At 51.8% G+C, this 27,597-nt stretch overlaps 3 protein-coding genes across 6 annotated transcripts; 2 read left to right on the forward strand and 1 right to left on the reverse strand.

The window, feature by feature from the left end:
- Window positions 1-12,731, forward strand: SYCE2 (synaptonemal complex central element protein 2). Its single transcript, XM_029216876.1, has 4 exons — window positions 1-303; window positions 390-505; window positions 10,140-10,350; window positions 11,669-12,731. The coding sequence occupies exons 1-4, from the start codon at window positions 1-3 to the stop codon at window positions 11,954-11,956; spliced, it is 918 nt and encodes a 305-aa protein (XP_029072709.1). The 3' UTR covers window positions 11,957-12,731.
- On the reverse strand, window positions 12,358-27,482 carry GCDH (glutaryl-CoA dehydrogenase). Of its 4 annotated transcripts, none has more exons than XM_029216761.1 (12): window positions 18,565-18,636; window positions 18,359-18,488; window positions 18,234-18,269; window positions 17,809-17,952; window positions 17,578-17,640; window positions 17,125-17,295; window positions 16,281-16,410; window positions 15,983-16,199; window positions 15,338-15,441; window positions 14,948-15,073; window positions 14,498-14,658; window positions 12,358-12,906 (listed from the first exon to the last, which is right to left on the reverse strand). In XM_029216761.1, exons 2-12 carry the CDS (start codon window positions 18,447-18,449, stop codon window positions 12,833-12,835), a joined length of 1,317 nt encoding a protein of 438 aa, XP_029072594.1. In that variant the 5' UTR covers window positions 18,450-18,488; window positions 18,565-18,636; the 3' UTR covers window positions 12,358-12,832. The 4 variants fall into 4 exon arrangements, 3 of the variants coding, with proteins under 3 accessions (XP_029072594.1, XP_029072593.1, XP_029072592.1); XR_003792676.1 differs by having other exon boundaries at window positions 12,796-12,906; window positions 14,498-14,792; XM_029216760.1 differs by lacking the exons at window positions 12,358-12,906; window positions 18,565-18,636 and adding an exon at window positions 27,438-27,482 and having other exon boundaries at window positions 13,903-14,658.
- On the forward strand, window positions 23,388-27,385 carry KLF1 (Kruppel like factor 1). Its single transcript, XM_029216762.1, has 3 exons — window positions 23,388-23,708; window positions 24,363-25,203; window positions 25,988-27,385. Exons 1-3 carry the CDS (start codon window positions 23,622-23,624, stop codon window positions 26,161-26,163), a joined length of 1,104 nt encoding a protein of 367 aa, XP_029072595.1. The 5' UTR covers window positions 23,388-23,621; the 3' UTR covers window positions 26,164-27,385.
- Window positions 27,483-27,597: the final 115 nt, after the last annotated feature.

A 27,597-nucleotide genomic window follows, 5' to 3' on the forward strand; every position in this document is an offset into this window, starting at 1 on the left:
ATGGCGAGTGGCAGGAGTAGGGTAGAGAGAGACCCAGACATCCACGCGCCTCACCCGTTTTTCTTCTTCTTTTTCTCCTACCTCTTTCCCTCCTTGAAGGCCTTGAGCCGACTCGCACACCAGTTAGCCCAGGCCCCCCCAGCACCCCATCCGGAGCACCTGTCCTCACCCCGGCCCCTTCAGGTCTCCCCACCTCAGTCCTCCTGTGCTCCAGGCACAGGATCCCCGCGGTCCTCGTGGTGCCCGTCGCAGCACCCCCCGTCTCTTCTGCGGGTCCCCAACATGCCGCATCGGCAGACAGAGGTGCCCAGGGTTGACGGGGCGGGAGCAGGGGGATCTGACTACTTCTCGCCCTCCCTCGACCTCTCAAGCGCTGGCCGTGCTCACAGGTGGACATGCCCCAGATAGAGTGCAAGGACCAGGAGCCACAGCTGTTGGGAGAGAGCCAGGAGCAGCAGCAAGGCGAGGAGAGCCGCGAAGAGGAGGCTGGTCGAGGGCCAGCTAGGTGAGGAAGAACCCGGCCCATCGAGTCCAAACAGACCCCTGAGTCCCTCTCATTCACCCTTTTCTTCCGCAAGACCCTACCAGTGTCTGCTCTTGTCGCATTTGTTGCACATACTCGTCCAGCATCTCCCATGTGCGTGGGATGGAAGTGCTGGGGACACAGCAGTGAGGTGACGTTCTAGGAGAACGTCTATAAACTTGGGAATATGCAGTAGTCAGGGGATGCTAAGTGCTCTGAGGAAAAAAATAGGGAGGGAGTGACAGGTGACCAGTTTATTTATTTATTTATTTTTAAGTTGATAAAATACATTTTGTTTATTCTGATGCAAAGCCAGTCTAAATCAGCTAAGTCTAAATTATAAAATAAGCTTTTAACAACTAGGAAACAACTTTTATATATATGCATTAGCCAGTCTAAATTAATCCAGCCAAGTATTGCTTTGAAGAGGCCCTTAGATACCTGGAGTTAATTTGAAAATGAAGAAAAAATGGCTTAAGAACATCATATAGCAGTTCCTGTTCAAAAAAGCTGTGTATTGGGGTGGCCAAAAAGTTTGTTCGAGTGTTCCATAAAATGGTCAGAAAAAACCCGAACGAACTTTTGGGCCAACCCAGTATGATGCCTGTGAACTCCCCTCCTCCCAAGAGTCTACAGCTACATATGGAAAAATTTCCTCTTATAAAAACCTAAAGGCTGGGCTTCCCTGGTGGCGCAGTGGTTGAGAGTCCGCCTGCCGATGCAGGGGACACGGGTTCGCGCCCCGGTCCGGGAAGATCCCACATACCGCGGAGCGGCTGGGCCCGTGAGCCATGGCCGCTGAGCCTGCGCGTCTGGAGCCTGTGCTCCGCAACGGGAGAGGCCACAACAGTGAGAGGCCCGCATACCGCAAAAAAAACAAAACAAAAAAACCCTAAAGGCTGGCTGAGTAATAACTACACATTAGGCAAATGAGAAGAAAATCACATCAAAGTGGGTAGGAAAGGCTAGGAAACAATCTCACCATATACCCTACCCTAGTGCAGTGTCCCACAAGCAGGAGGGAACTCAGACCCTGGAGCTTCTCCCTGAGGACTGAAGGGTTCAAACCCACTCCTCAGGCATTTCGACTCTTTTTAAAGAGGTGAATTGTTGCACCTGAGACCATATGGCCTGCAAAGCAGAAGACTTCCTATCTGGCCCTTTATAGAAGTTTGTAGTCCTCTGGACTAAAAGGCTCCCTCTAGCTGCTGTGTAGAGAATAGATTATTGAGGGCGGGATTGGAAGCAGGGAGGCCAGTGATTAGGCAATTGGAATAATTTATGTGCAAGATGACCCTAACTTGACCCAGGGTGGATCCATGTAGGTGATGAGAAGTGGTCAGATTCTGGATAGATTTAAGAAGATAGAACTAACATAAACTGCTAGGGGATTCGATGTTGGAGTGAGAGAAAGAGTAGTGTCATGGATGACTTTAAAAAGACATTGTTGTCTTGCACATTTATTCACCAAGTATTTATCAAGGGTCTTCTTTACCCAAACACTGTTTTAGATGCTGGGGATACAATAGTGAACAAATCAGAATTCCTGCTCTCTTGGAGTTGACTTTCTTTCACTTAGTAATACACACTTAGTAATTTACACAATGTACCCCAGTTTATTTATCTGCTCGCCTATTGAAGGACATCTTGGTTGCTTCCAAATTTTAGAATTATGAATAAAGTTGCTATAAACATTCATATGCAGGTTTTGTGTGGATGTAAATTTTCAGCTCCTTTGGGTAAATACCAAGGAGCACAATTGTTAGATCATATGGTAAGAGTATTTTTAGTTTCGTAAGAAACTACCAAAATGTCTTCCGAAGTGGCTGAACCATTTTACATCCCTGTCTTCAATGAATGAGAGCTCCTGTTTCTCCACATCCTCACCAGCATTTTGTGTTGTCAGTGTCTTGGATTTTCCCCATTCTAACAGGCAGTAGTGGTATCGTTGTGTTGATTTGCAGCTTCTTTACGAAGTATGAAGTTGAACATCTTTTCATATGCTTGTTTGACATCTGTATATCTTTTTTGGTGAGGTATCTTTTCAGATCTTTTGCTTATTTTTAAATTGGATTTTTTGTTTTCTTATTGCTGAGTTTCAAGAGTTTTTTATATATTTTGGGTGTCAGTCCTTTATCTGATTTGTGTTTTGTAAAGATTTGCCCCCAATCTGCGACCTGTCTTTTCATTCTCTTAATGGTGTCTTTTGCAGAGTAGAAGTTTTAAATTTTAATAAAGTCCAACTAACCAATTTTTTCTTTTGATATTGTATGTAAGAAGTCACCACCAAACCCAAAGCCGTCTAGATTTTCTCCTATGATATCTTCTAGGAGTTTTATAGTTTTGTGTTTTAATTTAGGGATATCTATTTTGAGAAAAATTTTGTGAAATGTACAAGGTCTGTGTCCAACTTCACTTTTTTTGTATGTGGATGTCCAGTTGTTCCAACACCATTTGTTGAAAAGACTCTCCTTTCTCCATTGAATTTTCTTTGTTCCTTTGTCAAAGATAAGTTGACTATATATGTGTGGGTCTATTTCTGGGCTCTCTATTCTGTTCCATTGACCTATTTTCTATTCTTTCATTGGTACCACACTATCTGGATCGCTGCAGCTTTATAGTAAGTCTTGAAATCAAGTAGCGTCAGTCTTCCAACTTCATTCTTCTTTAATATTGTGTTGGCTATCCTGGGTCTATTGCCAAGCTGCCTTTCTAAAAGGTAGATAATTTTTTTAAAAATGTGATTTCACTTGGTGAAGAAACAAAACAGAGAAGGAGCAACTAGAGTGACAGGGAGTTTAGAGTAGCTGGAGATCGCTAAGGAGGTCACATGAGGAGGAGCCAGCCAGGAGGTGCCCAGGACTCCAAACATTCCAGGCAGAGGGAGCTGCAAGTAGCAAGTCCCTGAGGCAGGAGCAGGCCTGGTGTGTTCGCAAAATAGTGGGAAGGCCAGCATGTCAGTCATTGTGATTGGCAGCAGTGACACCCAGGGTACACTGACAGACATGCTCATACACTCCCAGTGCTTCTATCTGACAGGAAAGGCATATACTGAACAAGTACTGACATGGAGGAGCTCAGGTAGCTAGGAAAATGTTTCCCTTGTGGGCAGGGGAGTGAGTGCCAGAGGGGGACTCAGCACAGGCTAGGTTGCAGGGCATTTTGTCGGCTGTGGACTTGATCCTAAGGATTTTTTTTTTTTTGGTAACAGCTTTATTGAGATATAATTCATATACCATACATTTCACTTACTTAAAATGTACAATTCAATTGTTTTTAGTACATTCACAGAGCTCTGCAACCATTACCACAGTCAACTTTTTAACATTTTCATTGCCCTGAAATAATCCTTTGACCCCTTAGCCATCACCTCCCAGTCCCTGCGTCCTTCCCAGTCCCTGGCAACCACAACTCTACTTTCTGTCTCTACAGATTTGCCTCTGCTGGATATTTCATATAAGTAGAATCATACAATTATGTGGTCCTTTGTGACTGGCTTCTTTCACTGAGCATAATGTGTTCAGGGTTCATCCATGTTGTTGTAACATGTATCAGAACTTCATTCCTCTGTGTGGCTGAATAATATTCTATATTATGGATGTACCACGTTTTATTTATCCATTCGTCAGCTGATGGAGATTTGGGTTGTTTCTGCTCTTTGGCTCTTGTGAGTAATGCTGCTATGGACACCCATGTACAAGTTTTCATTTCTCTTGGGTAGATACCTAGGTGGGGAATGGCTGGATCATAGAAGTAACATGCTCAGGTTCCTGTTATAAAAAGACACCGGCTGCTCTGTGAAGAATAGGTGGGAGGGGGCATGAGTGGACCTGGGAGATAGGTGGGAGGCTTCTTCAGGGGTGGCATCTAGCAGGGCAGATGGAGAGAAGATGAGGGGGGTCATTTAGTGAGGCATGAGGAAGGTGATGAGCTGAGGATGTCTTCCAGCTGCAGTGTGCTGGAGCCAGCTCCTGCCCGCAAGAGCCGGCTCTACACATCACTTCCCAACCTGGCATTTAGCAACTTCATGTTAGTAGCTTGAAATTGGCTATAGTGGGAGTCTCTGCACCATGGAAATTGGCAAACACTACAAATCAAGGCTTCCCCTGCCACTCCTGCTCCCTGCTTTCTGGCTTGGGGCAGTTTCCAGCTGGCAGAAGCACAAGTTGTATTTTGCCCTTGTTGAGTCTGAGGTGACCAGAGAAATACACATGAATGCATCCAAGATAGGGGTTGGACTTTCTGATGCAGAATTGGGGGGCGTGGGGGGCAGGGGCTGGAGATGGTGCTGCTTCAGTGAAGGAGCTCACCTGGGGATAGAATGAGGCTCAGGACAGGGCGCCTGAGGACTGCACCACGCACGAAGCCAGCTTACTCTTGCCTCCCAGATTCCTCAGTTGTAAACCAGACCGCAGGGCGGAATGGTTTCCAGGTGTGTGCAGTCAATTGGAGACCAGAAAAAAAAAGAATAACTGAAGTAGTTTGATAACACCTTCCTGCAAATAGTATGTTTAGACTGGGATCTAAGTGGTGAGGAGACACAGACAATTGCGAATCATTGAGAGACTTCGAGGAGTTCCAAAAGAGCTTTGGGCTGAGAAGCAGATGGATTAGGACCAGTGCAAGGACCAGTTAATAGATCCAGCAGCAGACTCTCAGTGACATGATTAAAATGTGAGCACGTTTCAGGCGAGAAGAGCAGAGGGTGAAAGGAATGGGCTCCGCAGCTTCGATTCAAACCTTCCCCCTTCCTGGCTGTACTTCAGCAAAACATCGTTTTGCCCAAGCGCCAAAGATTCTGTTGTGTTCCTCCTTGAATGTTTGACTAGCTTTCCTCCCCTCCTGGGACTGCCGCCTGCGGTGGTCATAAGTGGCTGGCGGATTGTTTACTTGTATATCTGTTAGAGGCCATGGAGGGAGGGCCCCACCAGCGGGTGGCTCTGGCTCACACGCCTGCCAATCACAGCTTTACCTGGAGCGAACAGATGGTCTCTTCGCTTAAACCCATTTCCTCCGCAGTTCCCGGGCCCCCTGCCAGCCTGAGCTCTTCTCGGGAACTAGGTCCTAATCCTCAAAGCCGAATTAGGTACTCCTTAGAAGGACAGACCGTCATAGATGAGCGGAGGGATGTGTTCACAGCCCCCATCCCGACCCCCCACTGCCCTACCCCGTGCACACGCGGCCTACTGTGTTGAGCTGACTTCCATTCCCTGGCCTCCATCCAGGGTTGGGCCACAGAGGCAGGCCCGGGAATGGGGGGAAGCCGGTGGAGAGGACATGGTGCATTTTGTTTATTAAAGTTAATTGGTGAATGCAGGCCCAGGGAAGCGTATGATTCATTAGCATCCTGATTATACGCAGCTGCTGAGTATTAGAAAAATGAAATGGAAAGGAATAAATCCCCAAAGGAGAGGTTGGGAAAAATCAAGAAGCTCTCTGCAGACATCTGATGCAGGCCTTTGTCCCATAACGAAATTTGAGTGAGCCGAATTCCACTGATTTTTCACCATTTGTGTAGCTGCCACGAAGACCAGTTCCAGCTTTATCCCTTGAGCTTGAAAAAGGAGCAACTCTGAACAGTTAGCAGCTCAAGCAGGTTGTGAGCAATTACACAAAAAGAAGCACCTGGTTCTATCATTGATTTTAATTTCAGAATCCTATACTGTTGGGACAACAAAGCAACTTTGGGTGCAAAGTGGCTTAAGAGCAAGAACGTTACATCTGGCTCTGGCTCCAGCAGCAGTTCATTCATTTAGGTATTCGGCAAATAGTTGTGATGCCTTTGGAATGAAGGCAATGCAGCCCCTGCCCAGAGTGTGCATGGCGCCTGGGGGGAATCTAGTGTACAAACTGGCAGTGTTGCGATTAGAAAGCAAAGGTGAGGTAAGGATGCTCCAAACGTTGCCTCGTGAAGTTGACAGAAAGGAAAAATCATTTCAGGCAAAGGCTGATGAGTTTGGTGAAATTGTGGAAAGTTTCAAGTTGCTGGGAGTGGAGTCTGAAAAGAGAAGGTGGAGGCCAGGGCCCTGGAAAGCCTTGTGTGCTGTGCTAGGGAATTTACTTGCTTCTGCAGCTGATAGGGGCTCTTGTAGGCTGTGGAGCAGAAGTGGGACATCAGATTGCGGTTATAAGGTCACTAGGGCCCAGGTGAGAATGATAGGCGTGGGGTTGTGAATGGTTGGGTGGCGAGGAGAGGATAGATTTGGGAGAAATTAAGGAGGTGGAAATGAAAGGATTTTGTGACAGGATTTGGAAGGACAGAGAGAAGCCAGGCTCCAGGCTGACTGCTAAGTTTCTGGCTTGGGAACCAGGTGGCTTTTGGTGTCATTCAATGAAATGAGGAGGGAGGACAACATTGGGCTGGTGTGCAGTTTTTTTTGCTGTTGTTTTTTTTGGCCGCACTACCCTGCATGTGGGATCTTAGTTCCTCGATCAGGGATCCCCTGCATTGGAAGCGTGGAGTCTTTTTTTTTTTTTAATTAATTAATTTATTTATGGCTGCATTGGGCTTTCTCTAGTTGCGGCGAGCAGGAGATACTCTTCGTTGCAGTGCATGGGCTTCTCACTGTGGTGGCTTCTCTTGTTGCGGAACACAGGCTCTAGGTGCGCGGGCTTCAGTAGTTGTGGCGCATGATCTTAGTTGCTCCATGGCATGTGGGATCTTCCCATACCAGGGCTCGAACCCATGTCCCCTGCATTGGCAGGCGGATTCTTAACCACTGCACCACCAGGGAAGTCCTGGAAGCATGAAGTCTTAACCACTGGACCTCCAGGGAAGTCCCTGGTGTGCAAATTTAGAGGAGTTTGAAATGCCTCTGGGACAGCCAAGTGGAATGGGCCTGGGGATAGTCAGGTACCTTGTTGGGAGCTCAGAAGTTTGGGAGAAGGCTTCCCTGGTGGCGCAGTGGTTAAGAATCCACCTGCCAATGCAGGGGACACGGGTTCGAGCCCTGGTCCGGAAGATCCCACATGCCGCAGAGCAATTAAGCCCGTGTGCCACAACTACTGACCCTGCGCTCTACAGCCCGCGAGCCACAACTACTGAAGCCGGCGTGCCAGAACTACTGAAGCCCATGCATCTAGAGCCTGTGCTCCGCAACAAGAGAAGCCACCACAACGAGAAGCCTGCGCAATGCAACGAAGATTAGCCCCCGCTTACCGCAATTAGAGAAAGCCCACGTGCAGCAAAGAAGACCCAACACAGCCAAAAATAAAATAAATAAAATAAATAAATATATTTTTTTAAAAAAGAAGAAGTTTGGGAGACATGAAAGCATGGATGGTAATGAAAACACTTGCTAGTCATTCATTCTTTTATTTGATGCACTTTTATTATTCTTCCCATGAGAGGTAGGTACTGGGGACAGCAAAACATTTTTAACAAGAATGCCCAGGGAGACTTTAGTTGGTCTGTTGTTTTCTAGCTGATATGAGGCTTTGCTATAAAAGGTCTGCCTTAATCAGAGGCAAGCTTTCTCATCTTGACAAATGCACTGAACACAAGTGTCTGGCTTTGGAGGCAGATGAACTTGCATGCTTTGTGTGAAGCCAGAGGAGGGAGGACTAGATCAGTATCCTTCACTCATTCAGCAAACAGTGGAGGACTTACTATGTGCTGGATGCTGGGAATGCAGAGATAAATGGGGAGATAAGGGTGTGAACAGTGACAAGCATAGGTCATAGGTGGCTTTGAGATGCCGTGGTCTGGGCTAAGTCTCACAGTCAGAGAGCAAATGCAAAGGCCCAGGGGCAAGGAAACTTCTGGTAAGGAATACAGGAGGACAAGGACACAGCCAGCGTCTCAGGCCTGAGGACTTTTGTGTCAGTGAGAGCCTGGCTCTCATGCACCCAGGTTTCACTGTGCTTGCATCCTGGGCCAAAATGAAGAGCTCAGGCAGTCGGGGAGAAGTCAAAAAAATAGTCGTATGGAGGAAGCATCCAAAAATCAAGATGTGTTTTTCTAAGTAGCTGTGCCTGCCTTGCAGTCATGGCTGACTTTATGGTTGTGTGTGAACTGGTGTGTTGAGGAACTGCTGTGTTGGCACCTCCGAGTCAGCCATTCAGAGCTGGAAGCACCTCAGGGGACGAGGAGGAAACAGAACTTTGGGGGAAGCAGGACACAGGCTGGGGGTCAGGCCAACTGGGCACCACACCCGGCTCTGCACAGACTGGCTGGTGATCCTGAGAAAGTGATACAACCACGCTGAGCCTGTGTCCTCAGCTATGAGGTAAAGATGATGGGGATAGACCCCAAAGCATGGCTGTGAGGATGCAGCAAGATAAGGCATGTAGTTTAGCATGGTGCATGGCAGATAAAGCAAAGAAATGGCCAAAAAAAAAAGCAACTTACCTTAAACATTTTAGCTTAATTTAAAACACCAATGGGTCTGCTGATCAGATTGCAACATTTTTCTTTTTTCTGCATAAACCTCATTCATAATGCATTACCCACAATTTCCACTTTTGTGTTTTTATAGCAGAGCAAAAACTTACAGGCCTTGACAAAGCGATCTGTATGCAGAATCCTAGATTTTTATGTTCTTGGTCCCAATATATAGCTGTCTCCCCCACACTTGATTTAATAGTTATGTTTTATTAGGGTCACCTTTATTCATTCCATTTAGCTTTATTAGACACCTGTCCCTTTTTCACATGTCACTAGCTAACACGATATTTAATGAATTGCATAATTATAGCCATGTACAGTGTGGGACAAACATAACTAACTCTTTGGAGGGGTATTTTTTTAATTTTTATTTTTTAACATAACTACCTCTTTTTTTAAACTTTATTTATTTATTTTTGGCTGTGTTGGGTCTTCGCTACTGCGCGCAGGCTTTCTCTAGTTGCGGCGAGTGGGGGCTACTCTTCGTTGCAGTGCGCGGGCTTCTCATTGCGGTGGCTTCTCATTGCAGAGCACGGGCTCTAGGTGTGCGGGCTTCAGTAGTTGTGGCACGCAGGCTCAGTAGTTGTGGCTCACGGGCTCTAGAGCACAGGCTCAGTAATTGTGGCACACGGGCTTAGTTGCTCCGCGGCATGTGAGACCTTCCCCCACCAGGGCTCGAACCCGTGTCCCCTGCATTGGCAGGCAGATTCTTAACCACTGCGCCACCAGGGAAGCCCCCCGTAACTACCTCTTGACAGGCCACCTTACCTGATGGGAGCAGAGACACGCAGGTACACTAGCCCCAGGTGGTCTGCATGCTGCTATGAGCATCACTAAGTAGGTTTAGAAAGGGATGGAAAGGGATTCAGCAGGCTGGTGACAGGAAGATCATCTAAGAAAGCATCTAAACTATTTTTATTATTATTGATGCTCATTTCAAAGCAGCAAGTTGGTGTAATAAAACGACTGTGGGCTTTGCAGTCAGGCAGATCTTCTTGTTCGGGAACCTTGGGCAGATTTTGTTTGTGCTCCTGGGTCTGTTTTCACAGTTATAAGATGGGATGCCATCCCTGCCTCTCAGGGGTGGGGGTGGGGGTGTATGTGTGAATGAAATAAGAAGTGTCACCCACGAGAGACACACAACACAGGTTCTCCTCCCACCACAGAGCTAATTCAGATCAGCCACTGTCAACAGAGTTTGGCGCTGATCTCAGTTTCCTATACTTTCAGAAGTCAGGTTTCTAGCCCGTCTAGTGCCACCTCCAGTGCCAACCGCCAGCTGATGATGCTGGAAGGGAAGTCAGGACCCTACTTCTCCTCTCTGGACTCGAGCATCGACATCCTGAAGAAGAGGGCCCAGGAGCTGATCGAAAACATCAACGAGAGCAGGCAGAAGGACCATGCCCTCATGACCAACTTCAGAGACAGCCTCAGGATCAAGGTGATGGATTTCCCCCTACATACTGCCAAGCCCCAGTGAAAGGGGAGGGGGTTCTTTATGTAAAAAGTGAAAGGGGAGGGAATGAACCGCAGTTATGTTCCCAGCATGGTGCTAGGCAATTTGCATGCAGTACCTCATTTCACCCTTACAACAATCCTGCAAAGAGATTGGACCCATTTTGTAGATGGGAAAAGTAAGGTTTGGAAATAATTTGCCTAAGTGAGAGAACCAGGATAAGAAGCCAAGGTTCATCTGCACCCACAGCCCAGGCCCTTACTTCATGCCAGGACTAATGGCTGTGGCAGGAGGGCATTGAGGCATAACCTGCATTGTCACACCCATTTGTTCTCCAGAAGTTGAATGATTTGTGACAGGAGAGTGGAGGTCCCTGGACATGGCTGGGGCTTATGTCTAACAAAGCCTGATGTTATGTTCAGGTCTGGTGTTAATGGTTGTCCCCGCCGATGCTTCTTCAGAATGCGTAATGGGTCCTGTGAGCTGGACAGCTTGTGGATTCCACATGTCATCTCTCAATGACAGGCTGACTTTTTTCCCTGCCCCCCACCATCCCTACCTACCTTGTACATAGAAAATTTAGAGAGTAGAGAAAAATATAACATAGCAGAAAAAATATAAAAACACCCTGATACCACCACCCAGAAGCCACTTTGTTGCATGTTTTCTTCCAGTCTCTGTTCTATGTACTTTCCTCCTAACCTGGTTGAGCTTATACTATATACATAATTTTGCAACTTGTTTTTTTTAAATATTTATTTTATTTTATTTATTTATTTTCCTTTTTTTCTTTTGGCTGCGTTGGGTCTTAGTCACGGCACACGGGATCTTTGCTGAGGCATGCGGGATCTTTTTCCTTACAGCACGCGGTCTGCTCAGGTTTCTCTCTAGTTGTGGCGCGCAGTCTTCTCTCTAGCTGTGGCGTGAGGGTTTTCCTCTCTCTAGTTGTGGTGTGTGGGCTCTGCGGCACACAGGCTCTCTAGTTGAGGTGTGGGAGCTCAATAGTTGTGGCACGCGGGCTTAGTTGCCGCACGGCATGTGGGATCTTAGTTCCCCGACCAGGGATTGAGCCCGCGTCCCCTGCACTGGAAGGCGGATTCTTTACCACTGGACCACCGGGGAATTCTCGCACCTTGCTTTTTAAAAAGAAAAACTTAACGTATAGGCAATTTCACCTCCAGTCACAGGAGTTGTTTTTACCACTTTTATAAGATAAATTGCAGAAATCTTAAAGAGCCAGCTAGAACAAATGTCTTGTGATGCCTCTTGTTTGACTTTCCAAGAACATCTTATTCTTTCAAAGGTTTCAGACCTGACAGAGAAGCTAGAGGAGAGGATGTATCAGATTTATAATCACCACAACAAGATCATTCAGGAAAAGCTCCAAGAGTTCACCCAAAAAATGGCAAAGATCAGTCACCTGGAAACAGAACTCAAAGAAGTGTGCCACAGCGTGGAGACCATGTACAAAGACCTGTGCAGCCAGCCTGAGGTAGGACTGAACTCACGCATGCACATGGGTGCCGCCAGAGGAACGAGAGTTGTAGCAGCTAAGGTGAAAGTAAATGTCAACAGAGAACAAGGACATTAGCACCACCGGGCCCTAAACCCCACAGGGGCCACTATTACTGCAAAAGCCCTGGGGCTCTTGCCATTCCACTTGTGGCGCCGTGCTCCCCTGTAATGTGGGGAGTCTGAACTGAGAAGCTGGACCGTTATTTCCCACACTGTGCGTCAGCTTTGTGGTGACAGAAAGGACAGAAAGGACAGAAAGGACAAAGTCCCCTCTGCCCTGAGCCCTGAGCCCTGGCAGTGCCTAACCGGGTTTATTTATTACAGCCGAGCCCAAAACTCAGGCGTGGATCACTCTGGGGCGGGGGAAATCCCCACCAGGTCCCAGCTCGCTTCACAGCCCCGACACATGTTCCTTTCTCCTGTGACTGAAATAACTTCTCGGGTGGTTACAAGTAACTGTGGTCCAACACTGTGGGCTCAGACACGCAGACTCTTTATTATTCTCTCTTTCCCCCTCACTCTGCTCCAACGTCCAGCATAAGGCACTTACCCTAAGATGGGAGGGTCAGAGGGCACAGAGTAAACTCTTGCTGTGTGGAGGGGGTAGTTTGCGTAGTCAGACACCAGGTGGGTCTCACAAGTTGCTTCCATGTCACTCTCCTTCCCTCTCCCTGCTCCCCTGTCAAAGGGAGCTTCTGTTCCAAGGTGAGTGGAGTCTGTTCCCATCCACAGTTAAAACTGGATTGAGAAACTCAGTACAGACAGTCCCATCTTCTTTTTAAGGAACACATTTGAATGACTTCAAAAGGGAAATTTTGATATTTAAAAATCAGCGTCTCTCACTTCCCACCAGAAGAAATGGCTCCATCTGCCACCTCCCTGACTGAGCTCAGAGCGCAGTATCTCCCTGGGAAGGGGTTTGGTACCATCCGGGCTCCCAGGTGAAGTGGGTTCACTTGCTGGCTGTGAACGCCTGGATCCCTGTGATTGCCCTTCCGAGGATCAGAGCATGGATGTCATGAGTGCCTGGGCAAGATAAATGCAGAGTTGGTTTGGAGTCTTAACAGCTTACAACTTCCCTTTAAAGTCAATCTTCATGTCTCCCCACAGGCTACTACTTTGGAAGAAGAACAGACCCACAAAGACAGCGAATGCTGACAGCTGCCAGGAGAACCCCCTTAGTGACAGCCACCAAGGGAAGGCTCAGAGGCCACCATTCTAGCCATGCTGAGAAAATTGTTTTTCAGAGTTCTGTAATGCATCTTGGCAAAAACCGACTGACCAACCAACCCAAAGCTCCTTGTGCCAGGCCCAAAACTGCAGCGAGTCCAGCCCCCACCATGGGCCAAGCTTTGGTGCTCCCTGATTCACCCGACCCCAACCCCACACGGTTGATTAAACATTTGATTTTCAACCCAGCCATGCTTTCTTCCCACAGAGGTGGAAAGAGCTGATGAGCTCTGCAGAAATGGATCAGGCCCTTTCTCACTCACAGGAGGAATGGGAAAGCAAACATCAGACAGTTAGTTGCCTGTCCCAGATGATCCCCCATCCTAGAGCCACCGCCCCACGCCCCACATTCCACATCCCATCCCACATCCACATGTCTAAGTAATACTTTACAGCCCTCAGTGTTCTCATTTGCTCTTCCTCAGCTTCCAGAGGTGGAAGGCAGAGATTATGGCCTCCCTTTTATGGAGCAAAATAATTCTATTTTCTTCCTAAAGTGCAAATCTGACCCTGTCCCTCCCCTGCGTAAAACTATCTGAAGGTGCCCTCTGCTTGTCCTCTGGGTCATTGTCATGCCTGTAGAAACCCCCCACCCCCAGCCCTCCTTCTTGCTGTTTCTGGAATGTCCCATCCAGAATACCACATGGATACTATTTCACCATCTCTGCCCAGGGAGCTCCTACACCTCCCTCAAGGCTTAACATGGTCCCACTTTCTCTCTAAGAGATTGAGTGCCTGTTACAGCTCCCTCTAGTTCTGTGTGACTCACACTGGAATTGTACACCTCTTTTCTTTTTTTTTTTTGGCCGCACCACGGCTTGTGGGGTTTTAGTTCCCCAACCAGGGATTGAACCCAGGCCATCGCAGTGAAAAGGCCAAGTCCTAACCACTGGACCGCCAGGGAACTCCCCACATCTCTTTTCTTTTTAATTATCTTTTTCTATGTCTGTCTTCCCATGAGGCAAGGGGTTCTGGGCCCCATGTGAGTCACAACTAGTTGTCAGGTGCAAACACCATAGCCTGCAAATGATTTACCTTTTCTCTTTTTTTCTCACATAAAATGGAGTGGTGATTCCTGTGTGTAGCTGCACTCTCACTCCCTTGCATCCACCAGCTCCCTGGGCATTAACGCCCCGCTCTGGGAATGCCTGTGGAAGCCATAAGCAGGCTTGGGAACATCCCTCCCCTGGAGCATAATGGAGGAAAGGACTGGGAGGGTTTACTTCCACGGTCCCAGTATGGGCCACTCCAGATGAGGGACACAGGGTGGGACTTGCCCCAGGTCATGCTGCCGACTGGTGACAGCTGGGAGTAGGACTTGGGTCTGCTGTCCTCTTCCCCAGACGTGAGGCCACTGTGAACCCCACCCCAGGGATCCGGCCCCCACCTTCATAGGTGTTCACGGCCTCCAGGTTCATGGCATGCCGGATCACGTGATACTCATCAGAAATCCCATTCCCTCCCAGCATGTCTCGGGCCTGGCGGGCAATGTCCAGGGCCTTCCCACAGTTATTCCTCTTCAGTAGGGAGATCATTTCCGGGGTGGCCCTGGGAACAGCACAGACGTGTAACGAGCATTGGATTATAAAGAACTGACCCTGCTTTGGGCATCCAGGCATCCCTACACCCTGGACAAACCCAGCTGGGGGGGAGGGTTACCGTCACAGCAACAGACACAGCTCCTAATGAGGGAGAGGCAGGAAGGGATGGGTCCCAAGGGGCCACCAGGCAGGAAGGACCTCTCTCTCCAGGGCCAGCTGCCACCATGCCCAGAAGGGGCACTGGGTCCTCCCACCACAGCTGCCTCCCGCTTCCTCCCCAAACACACAGCCCCTACTTGTCTTGATCCTTCAAGCGGCCGAGCTGCAGGCAGGCATGAAGGCCCAGCGTGATCTCGGTGAGCATGTCTGCCAGCTTCTTCTGAATCAGTTGGTTCTTGGCCAGTGGGACACCAAACTGGATCCTATGTGGTCAGGGTCAGGGTAAGTACAAGGAGGGCCCACTCCCCAGTCCTGTCCCAGGGCCTTCCCATGCTGCCTCAGCCCCCATGCAGCTCACTCTGGCCCTATTGTTGACTGAGCCCCTCACTGCTCAGAAGGACTTCCTCGGCCATTTCACAGAGCAAGGAACTTAGGTCTCGTGGGTGGGGGCCAGGGGTGGGGGGGTAAGAGACAGAACCCAATCTCCCACGCAACCCCCAGGAGTTCTCATGGCAGCCCCTACACACCTGTCCAGGGTGTACTGCCGGGCCGTGTGCAAACAGAACTCAGCAGCTCCAAGCACACCCCAGGTGATGCCATAGCGGGCATTGTTTAGGCAGCCAAAGGGACCCTGCAGGGTTCAGAGGGGGCCTCAGCCCCACCAAGAGGAGATGAGAGGCCTGCGCAGAACTAAATTTTAAGTAGTTGGGGGGAGGCCCCCTCCCCAGATACCCAAGACATGCAGTCAGTGTAAACAATGGGGACTCAGGGCAACTGTTTAAGTCACACGTGGCCCTGACACCAAAGCTCATGCACATAAGGTCTTGCTCACTGCCGGCTCATTCTTGGTTTGCATACAGTCCTACCCAGCCCAGGGTCTGGATTGGATACTCAGACCTGGGGTTGATGTAAGGAGACAGGAAGATGCACATGCATCGAAGGATTAAGCTCGTTCAGGCCTATAAGTACTGGGCAGAGCCAGCATGAGTGAGATGGTCACCAAAATGGGGCAGCTTCTGCACATCAGTGAGCCAGGCAGAGCCTCTCCAAATCACTACTGTGTGAACTCCATGTGTGTCTGTTCCCCAGCTGGGTCTCTAGCATGGTACCTGCCCAAGAAAAGAGAACCAGCAGGTGACCTGATGCCAGTTCCCAAGGTGGCTGCTGCTTACCGCCAGACCAGACGCCTTGGGCAGCACATTCTCCTCTGGCACTTCCACATCGTCCATGATAATCATACCCGTGGCCGAGGCCCGCAGAGAGAACTTTCCCTCAATCTTGGGGGCCGAGAGGCCCCGCATCCCCTTCTCCAACAGGAAGCCCCGAATGCAACTATCTTCGCACCGAGCCCACACTACGAACAGGTCGGCCACAGGTGAGTTGGTGATCCTGGAGGCAGGACAGGCAGTGAGGCGTCTGGCCGTCACCCACTGCCCTTGCCCACCTGCCTGAGGCGCCCAGGCCCCTCACCAGGTCTTGGCCCCATTGAGGGTGTAGCTCCTGCCGGACGGGTTCTGGCGGGCTCTGGTCTCCATGCTGCCGGGGTCACTCCCATGGTTAGGCTCTGTGAGCCCAAAGCAGCCCAGAAGCTCCCCCTTGGCTGCAGGCATGAGACAGGTCACGAGGCTGCCTCTCCCCCATTCATTTCCTCTACTGAAAATTGTCAGCCTCTCCGCTGAGCCAGGCCAAGGCAGATCCAGCCCTGCCCTCACAGCACTCCCAGGTGATGGGGGGACAGGTCTCACCCAGGCCATAGTCACAATGCCATGATGGGGTGAGGCCCAATACGAGTCAGGAAAGGGTGGGCTAAACTGTCTTGAAGGGCAGTGAAAAGGAGTTAAGCAGGAAAAGGTGTGAAGAGCAGTCCTGGTAGAGGGACCAGGATGTGCAAAGGCCTAGTGGTACAACTGAGAATTCCAAGTAGTTGAGTGTGGCTGGGAAGGAGCAATCAAGGGAGTGGCCAGAGACAAGGTGGAAAGATCAGCAGAGGCCTGCTCACGTGGGGTTTTGTGGACCCGGTTAGGAAGTTAAGACTTTAAACTTTGGACTGGAATGGGGAGTACAGAAAGCAAATCACAGGGGCTATGATGGTGGTGAGGAAGGGGCAGAGTTAAGAGAGACCTAGGGGAAAAAAAAAAAGACTTAGGAGAATCAGATGTGGGGGTGAAGCCCAGGGTCTGGCAGGGGGCCTGAGTGGCCACTGGTAATATCCTTGGGGTGAGGACAGAAGGCAGGCCTGGGGATAGCCCTGCCCCTGAGTTTCAGACCATTGGGACTGCCCTCCTTCCACCAAGCTCCACAGGCAGCTGCTCACCCAGCCGGGGCAGGTACTTCTGTTGCTGCTCCTCGCTGCCGTACGCGTAGATGGGGTGCATGACAAGGGAGGACTGGACACTCATCGCTGACCTGTAGCCGCTGTCCACTCGCTCCAGCTCTCGGGCCAGGAGCCCATAGGCCACAGATGAGACTCCAGCACAGCCATACCCTGGTGGGTGGGGAGGGGGAGGGGAGAAATAGGGCAATGGGGGACAAAGCCCTGCCCAGATGAGATCAGTGACTCCTGGGGCCCAAGAGACAGAGCTACATAGGGGCACCCAAGGAGAGGGTACCAAGCTGGCCCTTACTTGAGGGTTTCATCCCCACAGCCACTTCAGACAGAGGGATTAACAGCGTCTCTGTACAGACTGGGAAACTAGGCTCAAGGAAAGGAAGGGGCTTTTCAGGACACAGTGGGGGCTGCAAAGTGTGGACAGAAATTTGTCCCTACCTTTGATGGTGGGGCCCAGCACACCCAGCTCCCCCATCTCTGAGATGATCTCCCGGTGAAAAACTGCAAAGGGACAGATGCCCAACTTCAGCCTTGGCCCACTGGAGCCCCAACCCAGGGCCAGAGGTGCCCTAAGGCCCAGCTAGAGCAGGCAGAGCTGGTGTGAATGGTGGAGAGTGTGGTTCAGGTGGCAGCGGGAGCTCCAGGGTGCCCACCCGCCTGCCTGGGCACCTTCGTTGCGATTGGCCAGCAGGATGCGGGGCATGAGGCGCTCCTGGCAGTAGGTGCGGAAGGTGTCCCTGATGAGGACCTCATCTGCTGTCAGCTGCTCCTCCAGCAATAGTGGGTCCCTCCAGTCAAACTCGGGCCGCGAAGCTGGGCAGAGTTGGAGGAGGTGGGGCTCATCCCTGTCCACCCGATCACTACACTCTCCCTCCCCCAGAATCATCAGCCCCATCCCTCAACCCCCATTTCGCTCCCAACAAATGTGGGTTGCAAACAGGACTGACAAAGTGGCCTTTCTCGGGGAAACTCACTGCCTCAGCGGCCCTGCCTCCCCGCCTGGGCAGCCCTCGGATTCCGGGGCAGAGCCCATCCGGGACAGACAGACAGTTGGACAAGGGCCGCAGACGCACGGCGCGACAAGGGGTCCTTACACTTGGCAGATCGGCTCTGGGTCTTCCCGCCTTTTTCTGCAAACACAGGACGGGAAAATCACCCCGGGAAAGTCCCCAAGCCTCAAGTTTCTCCCTCCCCATCCCACCCCAGGTCCGGCACTGACCGGTCTGCGTCGCCGCCGAGCTCCATGAACGAAGGACTCGCAGGCTGGGTCCGCGGCTCAGTAGCCACCCATAGACGCCTCTCAGGGCCATGTGGGCAGCGAGCTGGCGAGCGGAACAACCAAGGCCGACCTGGAGGAATGGAGGCGTCTGAGCGGACTGGCTCCCCTGGCCCTTTGCGCCCTTCGCCCCTATAGCCAGTCCTTACCTGGAGACCCCGGGCTCACCGCACAGGCCACAGGGCTACTGACCAAGGCTTTTGACCTCCGGAGGGGGCGGGCTGGGAAGAGGCCAAATGGGGCTTGTCATTGGTTCGTCCTAGGACTCCGCTCTTTCAAGGTTCTGCCTTTTAAAGGGGCCACGGCAGCCTTGCAGGCGTAAGCAGGCGCGCCCAAGCCGAGGCACCTTAACCCCTTTAAGGGGCGGAAGAGGAAAGGGGCGGAAGGCGAGTGCGCCAACTCGATTGGCCAGCTATATCCCTGCCCTGATTGGCCCTGGGAGGGAGCTCGGCCCACTCCTGGTGGTAGGGGGCGAGGGCAGAGTCTGGAGTTAAAGTAGGCAACTGAGGCACGAGAAATATGAGTCCTAGTACCCAGGAGACCAGACCTCAAGGTCTCCTTTAATGGGGTACTCTGTGTGGGAGGAGGAGGTGGGCTCTGGTGGGCGATCTCAGCCCAAGCTGTCTGCCAGTCTGTCCCAGGAAGCTTGCTAGCCACATGTGACTGTGACTTGGTGTGATTCCCTATGCTTTGTGATTCTGTGCGGTTGATTGAGTGACTGTATCTATATGTGAATGGGGCTGACTATTTCTGTGACGTTGTGGGGCTGTTGATTATGGGTGGTTGTGTGCCTGTGTAACTGTGACTGTCTGTGTGGCTGAATGTCTTTGTGGTTTCTTGTCTAATTGTAAGCTCGTGTAATGGTATTCTGTGTGATCGTGTGTTTTTGTGGTACTGTGTGCATGACTCTTTTTTAAATAATTTTTTCAGGGCTACTGATTTTTTTTAAATTTTTTGTTTTATTTTATTTTATTTTATATTTATTTATTTATTTTTGGCTGTGTTGGGTCTTCATTGCTGTGTGAGGGCTTTTCTCTGGTTGCGGCGAGAGGGGGCTACTCTTCCTTGTGGTGCGCGGTTCTCTCATTGCGGTGGCTTCTCTTGTCGCAGAGCGCAGGCTCTAGGCGCGTGGGCTTCGGTAGTTGTGGCACGCAGGCTCAGTAGTTGTGGCTCACGGGCTCTAGAGCACAGGCTCAGTAGTTGTGGTGCACGGGCTTAGTTGCTCCGCGTGTGGGATCTTCCCGGACCAGGGCTCGAAGCCGTGTCCCCTGCATTGGCAGGCAGATTCTTAACCACTGCGCCACCAGAGAAGCCCCATGACTCTGTTTTGATGGCTTTCTCTGTAGATGCGGCTGTTATCTTTGTGAGAAGATGACTAGATATTTTTGTGTATGTCTGGGCGATTGTATATAACTATATGTGTCAGTGTGATTTGGTCTATGTGTTGTGTGTGGTTGTGAGCTTGAGTACATAGCTGAGTGAGTGGCTATGCTCACCTAGATCACTTTTGTGAGCACTTGTGTGGTGTGCTTTCGAATCTGGATGCATCATGCTTGACCATCTCTGTATCTGAAAGTCACTCATCTACCATGACCGTGTCCATTTCCCAGTTGGGGAAAGGAAGGCTCAGAAAGCAGATTGGTCTTGCTCAAGGTCACAATGGACCAGGCCTCCTGCTTCTCAGGACAGACCCCTCCCTGCTCACCCAGGAACACCTCTTCCCACATAGACAGTCTGGGGAGTTGTGTGTGTAGAATGCTCTGTCTCACATATTGTCTGTTGACTGAGTATGATGGGAGTAACTGTGAGATTGTGTCTGAAGGTGATCACTAGCCTGCATATCCCCAAGTGCCTGGGGCCTGGGTGTGTCCAGACTCTTCCACTTTCTGGGCCCCTCTTGCCCTTAATATCCAAATAAAATGATTTGAACTCTCTTCACTCAGTAGGGAGTCCATCACCACCCTGAATTGTCTGGGATTCTACATAACTCTTATTCTTCTGGACACCTCCCTCCACCAGGAACCAATGGCCTCCCTCCTTCCATCCCTTCCTTTCACCAAAGCTCCCTGCCCTGGAGTTGTTGTGGATATTGGAGTTCTCTGTAGGGGGGTGTACAGGGTGCTGACAGCATACACATTAGGAAACCCAAATTAAGGCTCAGGCCTTGCCACCCAGGGAAGTCTGTCATCCGTACTGGCTACCTGCTCCCAGAGGCCTTATCTCCCAGCCAGATGCCCACCCCTCCCCCCTGACCCTCAACCTCTTGCCTCACCTTTCAGAGCCAAACATGCCTGTTAGTGCTTTATCCTAAATCAAGGAGATGTCTCCCCAAGAGACACTCTGCTTTCTTCTCCAGGAAACCACTCTAATTTCAAACATTTTTGTTTGATTGAAGTGAAATTCACATAGCATAAAATGAACTTTTATTTTTTTGGCTGTGCCGTGTGGCTTGCAGGATCTTGGCTCCCCGACCAGGGACTGAACCCCAGCCACAGCAGTGAAAGTGCTGAGTCCTAACCACTGGACAGCCAGGAAACTCCCTAAAATGAACCATTTAAAGTGTACAGTTCAGTGGCTTTTATTATATTCACAATGTTTTGCAACCACCACCTCTATCTAGTTCCAGAACACTTCCATCACCCCTGAAAGGAGACTTTACACCCATTAAGCAGTCACTCCCCATTTCCGCCTCCCCCCCCCAGCCCCTGGCAACCACTAATCTTTCTGTCTCTGTGGATTTGCCTATCCTGGATATTTCATATAAGTGGAATCATATAATATGTGACATTTTGTAACTGGATTCTTTTACATAGCATGTTTTTGAGGTTCATCCATGTTGTAACATGTATTAGAACTTCATTACTTTTTATAGCTGAATAATATTCCTTTCTATAGATGGACCACATTTTGTTTATCCATCCGTTAATGGACATTTGGGTTGTTTCCACCTTTTGGCGACTGAAACTAATGCTACCGTGAACATTAGTGTACACATACTTGATCCAGTACATGTTTTCAGTTCCCTTAGGTATATACCTAGGAGTGAAATTGCTGGGTCATATGGTAACTCTATGTTTAACTAATTGAAGAATCATCAAACTGTTTTCCACAGTAGCCGCACCACTTTGCATTCCCACCAGCGGTGTACGATGGTTCCAATTTCTCTGCATCCTCACCAACACTTGTTATTTTCTTTTTTTGTTGTTGTTAATAGCCATCCTAGTAAGTTTGTCGAGCTGATTTTTTTTTTTTTCCTTGCGGTACGCGGGCCTCTCACTGTTGTGGCCCTTCCCGTTGCGGAGCACAGGCTCCGGACACGCAGGCTCAGCGGCCATGGCTCACGGGCCCAGCCGCTCCACGGCATGTGGGATCTTCCCGGACCGGGGCACGAACCCGTGTCCCCTGCATCGGCAGGCGTACTCTCAACCACTGCGCCACCAGGGAAGCCCTGTCGAGCTGATTTTTACATGACTTTTTTGCTCCCCCTGCCCTTGTTGCACATGATAATTTTTTGTCTTTTTGTGTGATGCATTTATGGTGCACCAACTCTGGTGATGTGCCTCCATCTGGGTGAGGTTGTATGCCTTTCACTACCAGGGTGTCTGATTTCATGTTAGTGTGGTCGTGTTTGGGTGCGCCCCCTGTGGTTGTGCATTAGTAGTTCAGTTGTGTGACTAAATAATTATACACAGTATCAGAGACAGGCGGCTGTGACTATGTAAGGTTGTAGCGTGTGATCATGTCTGTGTCTGATGTATAACTGTGTGCCTGACTACATCAAAAGTGTGTTTGTGAATGGTTGTGTGGATGTGTTTTACACTTTTGTGTCTCAGGCTTCGTCTGTGTTTGCTGGGATTGTGTGACTGCATCTTCTATAGTTCTGTGACGATATATCCAGGACTCTCCATGTGCCTGTTTGGTTGTGACTAAATCGTGTGTGTGACTGTGTGTGATTTGGGTAACTGTGTATGACTGTCAGTGCCTGATTATGAATTCTATGTCTGAGGGATTGTGTGACTGTAACATCATGTAACCAACGTAGTGGATGGTTGTTTTTGTGCCTGAGAATTGTATGTCTGTGCATGGTCTATGTGACACACAGACACACAAGTATTTGTGCAGGGACTATATGGGGTGTGTGACTTAGGGACCAGGGGATTTGTGTCATTATGTAATTGCATAGTGAGTGTGTGTGTGTGTGTGTGTGACTATGAACTATGTTTCTGTGATGTGTGTCTGTGTCACCCACCTGGACTCCCTTGGTACCACGGTCTCTGGTGCAGAACCTCAGATTCCCTCCCCCATGTGGGGTAGAAATCAAGAAGCAGCCAGGTCTCCTGCAGGTCAGGTATTTCCTATGGCCCGATCCAACCTTCCCATGCCACGCAGGAGAGGGAGTCACCTCCTCCTTCCCAGCCCCCATCACGCGGGAGCAGCTCTAGTTGCACCAGCCTCAGCCTCCATGCAGCTACACTCCCTGCAATGCCGCCTGGGTTGGGGGGTGTCCATGGTAGACAGTGACGGCTGATTGGCAGGGGCCTCTCCTGCCACTGGGCTCAGACCTGGGAGCTCACTACCCAGGAAATTTAAAACCAAGTTAATCCCCAGCCCCCAGCCCTCCCACTCACCAGGGACAGAGCCTTGGCTGTTCTGGGTCCCCACCTGATAGCAGCCTCCAACATCTGGGGAGTCTGATAATGCTTGGCTTGGCAGGGAGTTCATGCCAAGTCCCGCCATCAGCACGGTTGCTGCTGTTTACGGGGAAAGGGAGAGCTGCAAGGTCCTGGTCAGGGGCAAGGGGGTCTTGAAGCTCCTTCCCAGAATCCCCATTCTGCCTGTCACCCCTTCTCCAGGAAGGTAACTGAGAACAGGCTCCAAGTTTCTCCTTCTTTGGGAACCCAGTGCCTCACTTTGCCCAACCCCTGAACCCCCAGCCCCTGAACCCCCAGCCCCTGAACCCCCAGCCCCTGAACATCTGATTGGCTTTGGATACAGGATCAGTCTTTAAGGCTCAGCCCCAAACAGGCCTAGGCGAAGTCTGTTCCCCCAGAAACGGTGACCCCCGCCTTTGCCTGCCCCTTATCAGGGGCTGCAGCCAATCAGCTGAGGGCAGAGAGGAGCCCTCCAAGGGGCCATCAGAGCCTCAGAGCCCACGAGGCCGCCAAAGGAGAGGAGGCCTGAGCCCCAGGGTGGGCACCAGCCAGCCATGGCTGCAGCGGGGACCGCCTTGCCCTCCATCAGCACGCTGACCACCCTGGGCCCCTTCTTGGACACACAGGAAGACTTCCTCAAGGTGGGGCCAGCGGGGTCTAGATGGGCTGCCAGGGGTTCCGGGCCCAGGCCACAGAGCTGGGGGATCAGGTCTGAATCTTGCCTTGGAATTCAGAGACCTGGTCAGCACTGGGTGTCCTCAGTGCAGGCCAGGGCTCTGAACTTGGTCTAAGGGCCTATTTCTGTCATAGAAAACTGAGGCTGGGAACTGAACAACTCAGGGATCTAGGCTCAGTGAGACACCCCCAGATATCAGAGGGAAATGGCAAATGTGTCTAGGGGACATCCAGGAATTAATCTTGGAATTAATCTTGCTGGGGGACAGGGAAGAAGAGGAAGATTCTTGGGGGAAACTGAGGCGAGGCTGAGCCTCCCCCAGCCTTCCATTCTTGACTCTGCCACCCCTTCCCCCTTGCCTGAGTGTGGCTCCAGATAATGTAAGCCTTATCTCCTGTCTCCAGCCTGACCGATAGACCTCTGTCTCTGGAGCTGAGGTGGTGGGGGGAGGGGGGGAAGGACAATGTGAGGGACAGGCTGACATGACAGACAAGCAAACAAGACCCCTTTACTGAGCCTCTAGCCAGTCTGCCCCCATCAGGGCATCCGGCCCCCACCGTCTCCGGGCAGGATACCCTGGTGTCCACTGAAGCTTCGTGCTACCGGCTCCCTCCCACAGTGGTGGCGCTCTGAAGAGGTGCAGGACTTGGGCCCAGGCCCCCCCGACCCCACAGGGCCACCCCTTCACATAAGGCCTGAGTTGGAGGACACGCCCGGGGAGGACGAAGACGATGAGAGGGACGCGGCTACTCCTTGGGACCTGGATCTCCTCCTCACCAACTTTCCGTGCCCAGAGCCGGGCAGCGCGCCCCAGACCTGCGTCCCCCAGACTTGCGCTCTGGCGCCTGGCGAAGGTTCCGGGGTGCAATTCCCACTGCCGCCCGAGACTCTGGGCGCGTACGCGGGCGGCCCGGGGCTGGTGGCTGGGCTCTTGGGTCCCGAGGAGCACCCGGGCTGGGCGCGCCCGACCCCACGAACCCCGGCTCCCGATGCCTTCGTGGGCCCAGCCCTGATTCCAGCCCCCGAGTCCAAGGCGCTGTCGCTGCAGCCGATGTACCCGGGACCGGGTGCGGGTTCCTCCAGCAGCTATTTCCCCCGGACGGGGCTTTCAGTGCCTGCAGCGCCGGGAGCCCCCTACGGGCTGCTGTCCGGGTACCCTGCGCTGTACCCGATTCCGCAGTACCAAGGGCACTTCCAGCTCTTCCGCGGGCTCCAGGCTCCGGCGCCCGGTCCCGCCACGCCCCACTCCTTCCTGAGTTGTCTAGGGCCCGGGACGACGGGTGCAGGACTCGGGGGGACCACAGGAGACCCAGGAGGGACCGCGGAGGCCGCGCCATCCAAGCGCAGCAGACGATCGTGGGCGCGCAAGAGGCAGGCTGCGCACACGTGCACGCACCCGGGCTGCGGCAAGAGCTACACCAAGAGCTCTCACCTGAAGGCGCATCTACGCACGCACACAGGTGAGGGGGCAGGGCCCGGTGCAGGGGCGGGGCTGGGTGGGACCTTGGGAGCCTAGAGCTGCAGAGGAGCTGGAAACCGGGAGCAAGGGGCGGGGCTAAAGCAAAATCTCGGAGCAAGAGGCTGGGCAGAAGGAGCTGGGGACGAGTCTGGAACATCAGGAGCCGGATGGGAAGTAGTGCGGGAGGCATGTGGGGACGGAGAGAGGACATGGAGGACCTGGGAAGCATTTCAAGGAACCGAGGGCTAAGACCTGGGCCAGGGACGGGCCGAAGAGCAGAAAGCCAGGCAAGCTGTGTAGGGGCCGGGGCTAGAGGAGGGACTGTGGGGAGAGGACAGCTCGAAATACCAGGGGCGGAGCCAAAGACCCAGGGTTCAGTTTTGGGGCAAGCGGGAGCGGAGTTAGGTGTTCTGGGGTGGTAGCCAGGACTTTACAGAGTGGGTTGCTTGGTTAGACTGTAGGGGGCGTGCTGGAGCTCAGGAGAGTTAGTTTCAGGGGCCCGGACGCAGAGGCAGATCCTGGAGAGCTAGTAGTGTAGAGGGCGCGACTTGTGACCAGGAAGTGAAAAGGGGCCTGGCGCCAGCAGGCACAGAAGAAGAAGGGTCGGGGTAGCAGAGGCTGGTCCTGGGTACAGATTCAGACCCTCCCCGAGAGTGAGTGCCTCCTTAAATGTCACGACCTAGGCGCCTCACTTGCCTCACCCTAGTCTCGGCCAAGGCTAGGAGGGAGAACTCTGGGACCAGGTGTGGGGGACAGTGGCTTTCAAGGCTTCCTCGTGCCCCCAGGGGAGAAGCCATACGCCTGCACGTGGGATGGCTGTGGCTGGAGGTTCGCGCGCTCCGACGAGCTGACCCGTCACTACCGAAAGCACACCGGTCAGCGTCCCTTCCGCTGCCAGCTCTGTTCGCGTGCTTTTTCGCGCTCGGATCATCTGGCCTTGCACATGAAACGTCATCTCTGAGCCCCGCCCCGGCACTTGGACCTTTTCTGGGGACAGGGGTTAGAACAAGAACAGATCCAGGCACGGTGGTTTTCCCTCGGATGAACCCTCGTCTGGACTCTTGGGCCCACAGATCCACCAAGGACTGGCCCATAGACAGACCTGGGGGAGCCTCCAGCAGAAGTTCCCACATGTCCTTGGCTAAAGGGAGCCACAGTCACACACGGTCATGTAGACCGAGCGAGACAGACCTCCAAATAAACGAACTCAGGTGGATACTTAGATACTTCTGACAAAGAGACAGACCCTCAGAGAGCTGGACCATCAGACCAGCTCACAGGTGGCCCTAGACAACGGAGGCATTGTGCGGTGAGGCTTCCCAGAGACCCTTGTTCTAGAAGAAGGCTTCACACTGTGACTCCTGAAGCTCCACACAGCGGCTGGCATTGCTGTGAATGGTTACGGGTCTCGTAAAAATGCTCCTCCCAGATAAAGCTTCAGTGTTGGTCTGAATTTGTGGGTTTTGGGTGTGGAAGTTGGGAAGAAGCTTAACCCCAGAGGTGATATTGGGGAGCCATACACACACTACATCCTCCTCTCCTAAAACTGGGCAACCCTCCTCAGGTACTTGCAGCCGGTCCTTCCCCCACCCCAAGGTCAGGCTACATTGTCCCTGCCTCCTGCCTCGAAACCCAGGGACATTCACAGGGACCATCTTCCTCCACTTAACAATCCTCAGCCCGGGGGCTTCTCTAGTGGCACAGTGATTAAGAATCCACCTGCCAATGCAGGGGACACGGGCTCGAGCCCTGGTGGGGGAAGATCCCACATGCCGCGTAGCAACTAAGCCCAAGGGCCACAACTACTGAGCCTGCGCTTTAGAGCCTGCGAGCCACAACTACCGAGCCTGCGTGCTGCACTATTGAAGCCCGCACGCCTAGAGCAGGTGCCCCGCAACGAAAAGCCATCGCAAAGAGAAGCCCGCGCTCGGCAACGAAGAGTAGCCCCCGCTCACCGCAACTAGAGTAAAGCCCACGCGCAGCAACGAAAACCCAACGCAGCCAAAAAAAAAAAAAAAATCCTCAGCCGGGTCCCAGAGCCCCGTCATCCTTCACCCTGTCATCATCCAAAGTGACCCCTTGGCTAGCTCAGCGACGGTGGCGGGGGGTGGGGGGAACGTGCGGAATGAAAAGGGGGAGGACCAGGAGGGCAAGCGCCCTTTAAGGGAGCAAAAATCACAAGAGTTGGACCTCAGGCTGTAAGGCAGGAAAGGAAAAAAAAAAACCCAAATTTACCTCTGACGGAGAAGCCAGGGGAGGAGCGAGGTTCAGCGGAACAGTGTAGACTGGGATTAGCCAGAATTGAAAGAGACGGAGGCGGGGCCTGCTGGAGGGGCGTGGGCTGTGATTGGCCAGGAGTAGAGCCGGAGGCCGGACACTGGGTTTCCTGGCCATG

This window comes from Monodon monoceros, unplaced genomic scaffold, assembly GCF_005190385.1.
Source record: "Monodon monoceros isolate NGI ecotype Baffin Bay Population unplaced genomic scaffold, NGI_Narwhal_1 Super_Scaffold_12, whole genome shotgun sequence".
Classification (NCBI taxonomy): domain Eukaryota; kingdom Metazoa; phylum Chordata; class Mammalia; order Artiodactyla; family Monodontidae; genus Monodon; species Monodon monoceros.